Source organism: Cetorhinus maximus, chromosome 20 (genome assembly GCF_964194155.1).
Source record: "Cetorhinus maximus chromosome 20, sCetMax3.hap1.1, whole genome shotgun sequence".
Classification (NCBI taxonomy): Eukaryota; Metazoa; Chordata; class Chondrichthyes; order Lamniformes; family Cetorhinidae; genus Cetorhinus; species Cetorhinus maximus.
Window position 1 is genome coordinate 1,345,260 of NC_135898.1, and position 13,331 is coordinate 1,358,590.

At 44.5% G+C, this 13,331-nt stretch overlaps 1 protein-coding gene across 2 annotated transcripts in view; it reads right to left on the minus strand.

The window, feature by feature from the left end:
* The window catches only part of kansl3 (KAT8 regulatory NSL complex subunit 3), an 83,605-nt gene that overhangs the window by 42,486 nt on the left and 27,788 nt on the right, over positions 1-13,331 (minus strand). For both annotated transcript variants that reach the window (XM_078565356.1, XM_078565357.1), the window contains exons 5-9: positions 11,398-11,529; positions 10,705-10,821; positions 9,126-9,227; positions 8,324-8,395; positions 7,213-7,287 (exon numbers count right to left, since the gene is read on the minus strand). In XM_078565356.1, the coding sequence (XP_078421482.1) occupies positions 7,213-7,287; positions 8,324-8,395; positions 9,126-9,227; positions 10,705-10,821; positions 11,398-11,529 (498 nt within the window). The remainder of the gene's footprint in view (positions 1-7,212; positions 7,288-8,323; positions 8,396-9,125; positions 9,228-10,704; positions 10,822-11,397; positions 11,530-13,331) is intronic.

The window sequence follows — 13,331 nt, forward strand, 5'->3', positions numbered from 1 at the left end:
AAACATGCAAAGACTCCTCCAGGGATACCCAGTGATGTCCAAAGGTTTTAAAGAGCATTTTACTTCTGAGAGAACAGGAGACAGGAAGGACTTCTTCAAAAGACTGCAATTTAATCGACTTCTTTGCTCTGTGGAACAATGACTCACCGAAATTAACACAGCAGCCATTTTGTGTTTTTGAATGATAAAAAGGGCTGCAAGAAGCCATTTTAGTGTCGCAGTTTTGAGACACATGATCAGCAGACAGCTCTCAGCTAAAACACATATAAGAGCTGGGTTCCTTGCCACCTGGGCCTACAAAGGAAGGTACCCACAAGAAAAACATCACATTTCTGCTAAAAAAGGAAACCAGGCAATCTTCAAACGTCCGACTGGCAGGACCCATAAAGGAAAGGGACCTTCACTTGCTCCTCAAAGCTGCTGACCTGCTCAGTCCACCGGTACAGGCAACCTCTCAACAGTCGACTATTCAGGCCATCGCAGGCTACAGAATCTGACTTCAAGTTTCAAACCCTTCACTTCGGGAGGAAGGAATTCAAAGCAACAGGCCCACAATGATGGTTCACAGAGACTGATTTGAAATCTCATCTTTAAGTATTCTTTTTACTTCTTTTTGCATTTTAATCTTTGTATCTGTATTTCCGTTTCTAACTTTATTACTTTTTACCTAAGTAACTTTCAGCAGTCGTCTTGTAATAAACTAACCTTTATTTTGTTTAAGACTAAAGCTTGTCTGCTGGTTTATTTTTAATTGAGTCATAAATTAAAAGGGGCTATATACACACACACACAAATTCTGTTTAAGGAAATGCCTTTTACGTGATTGTGACAATAGTGATCTGTGACCTAACTCCAAGTACCAACCTTTGTCCCATAGCCCTAAATAGCTTGGCGTTCCAAAAATTCATCACTGATTGAAAAATTCACAATTGATCTAGCATTAATTGCCATTTTCAGAAGAGAGTTCCACATTACGACCGCCCTTTCTGTGTTACATGTTTTCTGTTTACACTTGTAAAAGATTTAACTCTAATAGTGCATGAGTGCACCCATGAATCTGACATTTCTCAACCAACAGAAAAAGTTTCTATCTAATCCATCTGTTCCCATTAATAGCTTCAAAAAGTTGATTAAATCATCCCCCATCCTTATGCATTCCAGATAACAGAACCATAGTTTGTGCAAACTCTCCTCCTCATGAAAGCCGTGGAGACCAGGTATCATTTTGATCAACCTACTCTGCACTCCTTTCAAGGCCAATATATCCATCCCACGGTGTGGTGCCCTGAGCTACTTATAGTGCTGCATGTTTGGTCTAACCAGGTGTTGGGCCTGGGGCATGAAAAGGAATCCAGAATTTTATTCTTATTGCTACTTTTTTCAAATGGACTTTCTGCTGAACCAAAAAAAATGGCTGCTACACGTCACATGACCACAGGGTTGTCCCTTTGTCCTGGGGGCTGCAACGAGTTACAAGAAAAACAGAATTCTTTTCTTGGCCGGTGGTGTCTCATACCTCATTGTACAGACCCCTTGTAATCACAAAAACCAAGAGAATCACACGTCGAAACTCGTTATGCCTGCAGAGCTGCTAAGACTCATATCACAACTGGGGCAGTCCAGGTCCATTTCAAAAGGGAACCAAAGGGATGTCATTTGCATCTGACAAGCTCACCTTGCTAGCGGAGTCAGTGAATCCGCCTAAACAATGCCTTTCCGACACCTCAATATGGATGGTAACTCTTCCAACAACTAATGGCTGGGACATTATCAGTCCTGAATTCAAAGCCACTTCCAGATACTGGATACACATCCCTTTTGGATGTCATTGTGGAAAAAGAAGTTCACATGACTTGAGTGACCACTTTGAAATCTCTATATGCCTTTGAGAACTGAGAAATCCTCAACCTGCTGTTTTAACATCAACCAGAAAGCAATTCAGCCGCCTGGTTGAGCAAGCAGTTGGTTACCGTCTCAGCTCCTCCAAGCCTGTCTCTGCTGGGAGTTTCCTACCATCGCCTGCAGAACCAACCCAGCCTCTGTGTACCGACTTCATCTACGGTATCCACACCAGCTGTAAACTCCTGCCTTTAGTCAGCTGAACTTGAATTCCTACGTGAAAGAATTCCTCACTGGACTCTGATTCATGAAATCAGGTGAACTACTATTCATTTCTACGGTCCTTGTACTAGTCATATCGATAGTTGTAAAACTCCTTTTCCTATCCCTTTGCCGAGTATGTGTGTGTCACTCAGCCAAGCTCTGAACCAGCTCAATAATTTACCTTTAATTTCGTGTGTTTCAACAAACAATCTCTCGAGAGGGATTTTATCAAATGCCTTCTGAGAGTCCATATAAAAAACATTCATTGACGTTCCCCTGTCCATTACTTAAGTCACTTCTTCAAAAAATTCAAACAAATTTGTCAGGCATGACCAACCGTTTTCAAATCCATGCTAGCTCTTTCAAAGTGTTGTCACCCCATCTTTAATTATAGACTGTAGTAATTTCCCAAAGACAGGTATTAGGCTAACTGGTCTACAACTCCCTGGTTTTATTTTCTCATCTTTCTTAAATAGTCGAGTGACATGAGTATCTTTCCAACTTAAAGGGATGGTTCATTGAATAAAGAGAACTTGGGAAATTTCTAGGGCTCTGAAGAAGAGTCATATGGCCTCGAAACATTAACTCTGTCTTTCTCTCCACAGATGCTGTCAGACATGCTGAGTTTTTCCAGCATTTTCTGTTTTTGTTTCAAATTTCCACCAACCACAGTATTTTGCTTTTATCTTGGGAAATTTCTAGTTCGGGCATCTGCAATATTCCCACCTACTTCCTTAAAACCCACAGATGGAAACTATTTGACCTTAGGGATTTGTCATTCTTTAATGCCATTTTTTTTCCTCACTACTATTATTTTTATGTTTCTAGTTGCTTGGTAGTACAGAATTTGAGTATTGCTGAAAAGAGCGACATGCTGTCAAAGCTTTTCATCTTGCACTCATCAGGACAGGTTCCTAGCTCCTTGCAACTCCATCCTGATGAGTGCGAGATGAAGCACTTGCACAGCATGTCTCTTTTTTCAGCAATACTTTGTTTTTGTGAATTTCAGTGAGTCTGTCCCTGATCCAATCTTCGTTTCCTTGGGAATTGCAGCATGCTGAACTCTTCCTCTTCTGTAAATACTGACGCAAAGTAATTACTCAACTCAGAATCATAGAATGGTTACAGCAGAGGCTGCTGCCATCTGGCCTATTGTGCGCGTGCCGGCTCTCTTCAAGAGCAACTCATCTCGTCCGACTTTTCCCCCATCCCTGTAACCCTGCAAATGGCCACCATTTCCTTATTCTCATTGACAATATCACCGTTATCAGCTTTGAAGGGGCCCACATTGCTCCTGGACACCCTCTTTTTCCCAATATTTACTTCATTTCACAGAATTTTTACAGTGCAGGAGGCAGCCATTCGGCCCATCATGTCTAGACCAGCTCTCCAAATGAGCACTTTTGCTTCATGCCACTCTCCTGCCTTCTCCCCATAACCTTGCACATTGTTCCTTTTCTAATTCCCTTTCAAATGCCTCAATTGAACATGCCTCCACCACACTCTCAGGCAGTGCATTCCAGACCTTAACCTCTCGCTGCGTGAATGTATTGTAAACATGTTTTGTGTTAATTTTAATACTGATTTTGATATCTCTTACAAGATTTTAATACTTCTTTTTTGTAGCTCATTATCTGTTTGGTCACCAGTTGTAGTTTCTTATATCTTCCCATTTGTCAGGATGGTGCTATTTTTTGCACTTTTGTACGCTCTTTTAGTTTTACATTGTCACCGGCCTCTTCAGGTGTCAATGCCTGTCTTTTTTGCTAAGTAGAGCTCTTGCCCCTAAGAAGTATAAACTGGTTCTGTATCACAAATTCTTCGTTGAGCACCTTCCACTGACCTTCTGTGGTTTTACCCATAAACAGATTTGTCCAGTTTCAGGTGGAGAGTGTGTGTATGATTGCACTGAAGGTGACCTTAACGAACTCTCGAATCTTAGTGTCTGTTTCATATTTCTTCCTCTCAAACACTATGTTGAATTCGATCATATGATGGCCATTAGATGATTGTTCACATACCATTTGGTTCTCAACTAGATCTGACTCATTGTTCATTACTAAATCTAATACAGTATTCAATAGTCTTTTGTGACATACTGCTGCAGAAAACACACTCAAGAAATCTGCTACCTTTCTGATCTGCTAGTCTGATTGTCCCAATCTATATTAAAGCTTAAATCCCCCATTAAAACTACTCTACCAGGGGCACAACTCTCAATCCAGTCTTAAATGCTTTTCAATTTCTTAATTCTACCTGTCAAATTCTCCACTCCTGCTTATCCCTCATTATCTTCTCTTTTATACTAAGATGACTTCATCTTTAATCACAAAAGCTACTCCTCACCCCCACCCTGCCCATTTTCCTATCTTTCCTTTAAAACCTGGTATATTTAGTTCCCAGTTCTGACCATCTTGCAGACATGTCTCAGTAATGGCTACAATGTTATGGCCTCCAAGATGAATTTACTCATACAATTCCTTCGATTTGTTCCTTGTACTTTGTGTTTGTAGAAAGAACACTTATTGGTCCATGCAGCCTAACCTGTCCTTATGCTCTTATGTTTTCTTAAACATTTATTCTTTCTCTCTCCCAGTTTAATTACTTTATATCTTGCAGTTCTTTCTTTCCCTAAAGCACAATTTCTGACTGTTGCTCTACTCTCATCCTTTTCCTTTGTTTTTGAACTATTATTTATTCCCCCTTTTCCACCTGAGCACCCCCCTCCATCTCCACTTACCAGTTTTAAGTGCTGGTGACTAGCCTATATAGCCTTCCCTGGTCTATTTGGGACCCTGGTCCCTGCCCAGATCAGTTGTAGCTCATACCAATGTTACAGGTTCTTCACATCCGAAAACAGGTGCCAGTGTTCCCCTCTTTCCCACACTTCAACTTCAGCAACATAATCAACTCTCTAATCCCTACACCAATATGTATGTGTCTCAGGTAATAATTCAGAGATAATAACCCTTGAGGCCCTGCGCTTCAATTCAGCTTCTAGTTCCTGGTATTCGCCAAACAGGATCTCTTGCCTACTCTTCCCCCAAGTTGGTGATCCCAACATGGATCACAATGATTGGATCCTTCCCCTTCCTTTCAACCTGATTCAAGGTGTCCATCGCCCAAGCACTGGGGAGGCAATATACCATGTAGGACTCTCAATCCTGCTTACAAAACATGCTATAAGTCCCCCTAATTAGTGAATCCCCAACAACTATCACATCACGTTTCCCCTCCTCCTCCTCCTTTTTTGTCAGCCTCCTGCTCAAAGATCTGCATTCTGGCTGTCCTTCCCAGATTCTTCTCCCCCAAGGCAGGGGATACACTGTACTCTTCAGATAGGATCAGTTTTTGCAGATCCTCATACTCCATCTCACCTGGGTTCCCCGGACACTGTACACTACTGGTCACACCAACCCTGTTCTGAACCTGCAGCTCGTGACGAGGTGAGACCGATGTCTGGAGCAAACTGCCCAAATATTGCTCCCCGCCACCATTTACAAGTTGGAGTCTCTCCAACTTTCACTCCAGCTCAATGACTCTCAACCAGAAAGTTTAGGAACGAAGACACCTACTGCAGCTAAGTTTACTTGGGACAGTTTCACTGCCTAGAAGCTCACATTTGGTACGTTCTCAAAACACAACCTGCTCTGCATATCTTAGTCTGATTTATTCATAGCTGCTTCTTACTTTGTTGAAAGATTCTTCTTTATACACTAACTTCCAGTAAGCACTGAAGCTCTGGAAAAATAATTTAAATACTTAGTGCTTCAAGCTGAGGCAAATCACTGTAAATTTTGAAGCAAAACACAGTACCTCCTGCACTCTCTTCACCAAATTCCCAACTTTTGTACTCTTCATGAGGCACAATTCTGTGATCACTCTGTGCTTACTCTCAATTCTCTCATTAAACCTCTCCGCTCTCTCTCTCTTCTTTAAAAGGCTCCTTTTTTCCCAAGTCACCTGTCCTAATAGCACTGTATAAGGTTTGGTGTTGATGCGTGTTTGCTAACACTCCTGTGAAACACCTTGACACGTTTTACTACTTTTCAATGGCAGTATAAGTTCATGTTGCAAAAGAATATGTGATCTAGGCTGTGACTGGAAACATGGGTTCAGAGTGGCAATGCCATCTGCAACACTGTGTGCCAAGCATACAGAACCCCAAAACAACAGCAGCACAGCAAATACTCATCACGCATTTCTCCCTCTGCAGTCACCAACACAAGGTAGGGTTCAGCATTACCCAGCCTCATCCATTTTTCTAAGTGCAGTGACTGCTGGAGACAAATTCAACAATTAAGTCTGTGGTTGTTTTTTTTCCAGGCTCAGGGACACAGATCCTAGTCAAATGCTCCCAGAATATTTGTTGGGGCCAAATGTTGACCTTTCACTTCAGACAACTCACTTCATATCAACCACAGATTGATGAAATAAAATCTACTGGTGGTCACGGTCCCACCTCAAAGACTGAAATCTTCTCAATTGCAACCCTGCCCAATAAGGACTCTCAGCACATAACAGTCTATACGTTCTACTAATGTGACAATCATATTCAGAGATGCACAGCGATGGCTGTTGTCACAAAGAGTATTCACACTGGTGTTGTAGGAAGTACTGTGTTCTGGCAGTATAAAGGGAACATTATTCTGTGTCTGACCAACATTGTACCTGCCCTGGGAATGTTTCATGGGACAGCATAAAGGGAGCTTTACTCTGCACATAACCCCATGTTGTGCCTGCCCAGAGAGTGTTGAATGGGATATATGAGACCCCTTATTTGTGCATCTAACCCAGTGCTGTACCTCTCCTGGGAGTGTTTGATGGGGACAGTGTAGAGGGAGCTTTACTCTGTATCTAACCCCGCGCTGTACCTGTCCTGGGAGTGTTTGATGGGGACAGTGTAGAGGGAGCTTTACTCTGTATCTAACCCCGTGCTGTACCTGCCCTGGGAGTGCTTGATGAGAGTGTAGAGAGCTTTACTCTGTATCTAACCTGTACTGTACCTTCAGTGGGGGTATTCCTTCAGATAAAAAAAATATTTTCCAACACCAGCATTTATAACAACATTTCACCATTTAAAAATAATTAAAATAATTTGACCCTTACTCCTCTTGGTCCTTCAACAGTGAGCAGAGGAAACCCGAGACAGACAACAGCTGAGACAAACTCCATCATCGAGACCTGTATAGAAACACATCAACCAGTCACTTCAGGCAGCATTTCCGACATTACAACAGTGACTACACTTCAAAAAAAGTACCTCACTGGCTGCTAAGTACTGCAAGACATTAGAGAAGAGCATTACATAAATGCAAAAACATCTCCTACAAATCCACTACTCTGGTGCACAGATTGTACTTTGCCAGTTTAAATGAGTGTTCCCTAACTGCAACATAGGTTTCATTTGATAGAAATAGCACTTCACAGAAAGAGGGCAAGTGTTTGAATCATCACTAGTGCTCGCGGGTGGCAGGAGGAAATGGGAAAGAGAGTCAGGCTATCATTCGATTCACATTGGAAAACATATGTTTGAAGATTAAGGAAGTAATGGACTCTCTCAGAAAGGCCCCAAAGCTGGTCCATACACTTCACAAGCTTAAACCAGGATGACCACCTGTTCTCCATACTGGAGATCTGAAAGCTCACACAGCCTGACTCCAGTGGACACAGTCAGTGGCAGAACCAACTTGAGCATTTTCTGGGTTCATGTTTAGAGTTAACCACAGGCTCTTAACTGTGCGCCTCCTTAATTTATAGAGTGGACCATGAGACAGTTCCTGCTACCCCAGACCCTGGATTACTTCCTGTTCCCAATCCCAGACTCTGCACTACTGCCTGTTCCCAATCCTGGACTCTCCTTTACTGTCTATTCCCAATCCTGGACTCTGCATTACTGCCTGTTGCTAATCCCAGACTCTATATTACTGCCTGTTCAGCCAATGCTGTCCTGGGACTCACTTCTTCCCACTTGTTTCAATAACTGCGATTTTGCTTGCTTGTCGGAAATCCTGCACTTGGCTCTCACTGCTGACTGCTCTGCTATGAATTTATGGGATGTTTCTCCTTGTGAGCTGTGCTGTATAATATGAGTTGCTGCTAATGTTTTATTTCTGACAGCAGTAGTGAGGGTCCAGGGATGGAGAACTCGCCTGGAGTCTATAATTGACTAAATGACTGAACCTCCCCCACCAGAACAGGTCTGACTCAGGCTCCTTACATGGCAAGCGACAAGGGCTCCGACATTCCAACCGATCAGCACAATTGGTCTGCTCGCAAAGTGAGTCTGCAGCTGAAAGAGAGAGACAAAGGTTAGAATCCACTCCTGCAACAGCATCCTTAGTGAGACCAAGATTCACCCCTACCTGGAGCCTGGAATTAGGGTGTCATGCAGGCAGATTCAATTGTAGATTTCAAAAATGAACAGGAAAAGCACCAGAAGGCAAAAACATTGCTGGGCTACTGGAAAATGATGGGGGGATGTGGGATAATCTGATTTGCTCTAGCAGAGAGCCAGCATGGTCACAACAGGCTCAATGGCCTCTTTCAGTGCTGTAACCATTCCATGATAACACTCCAAGATTCTGTCCACAGTTCCTTCCCCTATTCCAGGTTTATATCGCAGACCTTGTCCCCACAAATGCAAGTAACAAGTTGATTACGCCAGTGAGGGTATGTGAGAAAGAGCCAGCAAGGGAAAATTACACATTGGGGATGGATAGAGAGAGAGAGAGAGAGAGAGAGAGATAGACAAAAAAAGAGAGATAAGCAGGCAGCAGGCCCAAGAGAGATGAGCCTTTAAGTTCTCAGAAAAGAATGAAGAAACCTGATATAAAAAAAGCAAGTGGACAGCAGAGGGAGGGTGACAGGTGATGGGAGCAGTGTCTGCTGGATTGAAAACACCATGGCGAGGATAGATTGGAAGAAAATGGGAGGTTGCAAACACAGGTTCCCAGGGGCCAAGTGGCGGCCTCCTGTTCCAAAACTACACTCTCTAACTCCTGGTGTGTCAAATCACCTACCTCAAGGATCTTTGCTCGAATCGCTCCAATCATGTGCTCTAGACACTGCACCACACTCACTCCTGAACCTCCAGTTACAATGTGCATGGTGACTGGGATAACCTGTAGGACAAAAACCACCAATGAAACTTCCTTACTGTCCTCCACATCATTCCCCCACTGCATTCATGGCCACTGGGTTTCAAGTCGAGCACCAGAGTTACAGCAAATGCCAGTGCTTTTATTCATCATACCTGCTTCCAATATTCAACAGACATCTGGAGTTTGACTCCTCGAAACAACTGGCAACTGTCCTCAGCATTACACATAGCCACCTCCCCATCCGCACTTCATCCTCCCTCCACCTCTCACCAACAACCCACCCCCTCTCTTCCCAACCCATCCCTGCTCACGCTCTCCCCATTCCGTGCCACCTCTCACTAGTAGCTGACCACCCTCCCATCCCTACCCACTCTGACAGGCAACAGACATGTTACAAGTGCAGCGATGAAATATTCACCTATCTGAATGGAATTTATCAATAATTTCCCAATGAGAAGATTTGCTGATGACACAAAACTGGGCGGGGTTGTGAGGAGGATGCAAGGAGGCTTCAAGGCAATTTAGACAAGTTGTGTGTGTGGGCAAACACATGGTAGATGCAGTATAAGGTGAATAAATGTGAAGTTATATGCTTCGGGGTGAAAAACAGAAAGGCAGAGCATTATTTAAATGGTGATATTTTGGGAAATGTGGATGTACAAAGGGATCTGGGTGTCCTTGTACACCAGTCAATGAAAGTAAACAGGCAGGTGCAGCAAACAATTAGGAAGGCAAATGGTATGTTGGCCTTCATTGCAAGAGGATTTCAGTTCAGAAGTAAGGATGTCATACTGCAGTTATACAGGGTCTTGGTGAGACCACACCTGGAGTACCGCGTGCAGTTTTGGTCTCCCTGCCTAAGAAAGGATATACTTGCCATTGAGGAAATGCAACGAAGGTTCACTAGGCTGATACCGGGGATGCAGGACTGTCATATGAGGAGAGATTGGTTCAACTGGGTCTGTATTCACTAGAGTTTAGAAGAATGAGAGGGGATCTGATTGAAACGTATAAAATTCTAACAGGGCTAGACAGGCTAGATTCAGGGAGGATGTTTCCTCTGGTTAGGGAGTCTAGAACCAGGGGCCACAGTCTCTGGATACAGGGCAGGCCATTTAGGATTGAGATGAGGAAAAATTTCTTCACTCAAAGGGTGATCAACCTGTGGAATTCTCTCCCGCAGAAGGCTGTGGAGACCGGGTCACTCAGTATGTTCAAGAAAGAAATTGATCATTTTCTTGGATATTAGAGGCATCAAGGGAATGGAGAGAAAGTGGGAATATGGCGTTGAGATAGAGGATCAGCCATGATCATATTGAATGGGAGAGCAGGCTTGAAGGGCCGAATGGCCTACCACTGCTCCTAGTTTCTATGTTTCTATCCATATGCAGGCACCACTGGGACACGCAAGGATCAAGGTTGCAAAACAGTTCACTCAGAAATAAACAGAACAAATTTCTTCACAGTGTGATTAAAATACATTGTTAACACAACAAACCTTTCCCAAACAGGACAGCTGCGATAACCAGAAGCGATTCCTACGTGATGCAGATGTCATGTTATTCATAGGTCCACTGGGAGTGACAAGCAGCAATGGAGAACCTGGAATCTTGCTCTGCAGGTGAAAACATTGGCATTAAAAAAACTTCCAACAGCAATCATCAGACCTGAACACTCCCACAGGAGGCAACATCTGTGCATGCAGTACAGCCAGCACCAACTGTGGAGTTAGTAAAAGGAGCCATTAGTCCCAGTCATTCCAGCCCCTCCACACCCCCACCCAGCTTGGCCTCATCCGCATGTACATCTCTGCACCCACACCCTTACTGTCCTCCACACCTGTCCCCACCCTGTGCCTCCAGCCTCATTCCTCCCTGGCCCCAACGATCCCTGCATAGCCACACCCCACCCCGCTCACAATCTCTCCCCTGACCCTCATGCCAGCCCACCACCCGAGTCAACCCCCCCCCACCAGCCCTCTACCAACCTAATCAACTCCAACCACTCACCCCCGCCATGTCTCAGCCAGCTCACTCACTCAGCAAGTTATACCATCTCTCAAAACACATGAAGAACCAACATTCCATGCTGACTGCACTTATTTCAATTCAACAATAATGTGAATACAGCCCATCGGTAGCCCCCCCGCCCCGTGCAGTCAAGAAGTTTATACTCCAGGTAAGGAACTCACAGGTTTGTTGTGAGAAAGCACACCCACTGCAGGATCCCATGGTCGTTTCAACAGCAAGGACAAGGCTTCAGCTCCAGCAGCTCCTGACTTTGTGGTGGAAGAGATGATCATTTTATCAATCAGCGTTGGGACCTGAAAGGAAACAGATCAGAGAGGAGGGAAGCAGGCAAGTCCAACTGGATAAGCAGACACGATGAAATACAGTCAGGATGCTCAGGGAAACCTCAGCAAAGACAAACAGGTGACCTGGGTACAAAAACAAAAATACCTGGAAAAACTCAGCAGGTCTGACAACATCTGCGGAGAGGAACACAGTTGACATTTCGAGTCCGTATGACCCTTCATCAGAACTAAAAAATATAGAAATGAGATGAAATATAAGCTGGTAGAGGGGGGTGGGTGGGACAGGTAGAGCTCGACAGGGATAGGTGGAGGCCAAGAAGAGACTGCCAAAGATGTCATAGACAAAAGGACAAAGGGGTATTGATGGTGGTGATATTATCTAAGGAATGTGCTAATGGGGACATTAAGGGTAGCAAACAGGACAAGCTAGTGGCAGATGGCCCTATTGGGGGTGGGGTGGGGGGAAGGGATCGAAATGGGCTAAAAGGTGGAGATGAAACAATAGATTGAAATAAATTTAAAAATAGGTGGGAAAAGAAAAATATATTTGTTTAAAAATTATAAATTATTGGAAAAACAGGGATCGGAAAGGGGGTGGGGATGGAGGAAGAGAGGTCATGATCTGAAATTGTTGAACTCAATATTCAGTCCAGAAGACTGTAAAGTGCCTAGTCGGAAGATGAGGTGCTGTTCCTCCAGTTTGCGTTGAGCTTCACTGGAACATTGCAGCAGGCCAAGGACAGACATGTGGGCATGAGAGCAGGGTGGAGTGTTGAAATGGCAAGCGACAGGGAGGTCTGGATCATGCTTGCAGACAGACCGAAGGTGTTCCACAAAGCAGTCACCCAGTCTGCGTTTGGTCTCTCCAATGTAGAGGAAACCGCATTGGGAGCAGCGAATGCAGTAGACTAAATTAAGGGAAGTGCAAGTGAAATGCTGCTTCACTTGAAAAAGGAATGTTTGGGCCCTTGGACGGTGAGGAGGGGGGAAGTAAAGGGGCAGGTGTTGCACCTTCTGCGGTTGCATGGGAAGGTGCCGTGGGAGGGGGTTGAGGTGCAGGGGGTAATGGAGGAGTGGACCAGGGTGTCCCGGAGGGAACGATCCCTGCAGAAAGCTGCCAGGGGCGGGGTGATGGGAAGATGTGTAGCATGTGTCAGGAACATAGGAGCAGGCCATTTAACCTCATGGGCCTTTTCCACTTCTCAATGAGATCATGGCTGATCTGTGAGCTCACTCCATATGTCTGCATTTCCCCTTATTCCTTTACACCTTTGGTGAACAAAAATCCAGTGAACCAAAGAAAGCTTACAACACGGACAGGCGCCAATTGGCACATTATGTCTGTGCCGGCTGTAAATTGAGCCACCAGCCTAATCCCACTTTCCAGCCATTTGTCCTGTAGCCCTGGAGGTTACAGCATTTCAGGTGCATACCCAGGCGCCTTTTAAATGTGTTGAGAGTTTCCGCCTCTACGACCCCTTCAGGCATTGAGTTCCAGGCCTCCACCAACTCTGGGTGGAAACAATTTTCCTCATCTCTCTTCTAATCCTTCTTCCAATCGCTTTAAATCTATGCTCCCTAGTCACTGACCTCCCTGCTCAAGTATATAGGCCCTTCCCATCCAGTCTACCAAGGCTCCTCACAATTCTGTACACCTCAATCAAATCTCCCTTCAGCCTCTCTGTTGCAAGGAGAACACCACCTAGCCAATCCAATCTTCCCTCATTGCTGTAATTTTCCAGGCCAAGCAGCGTTCTCGTAACTCTCCTCTGTACCCTCTCCAGTGCAATGGCATCCTTGCTGTAATGAGG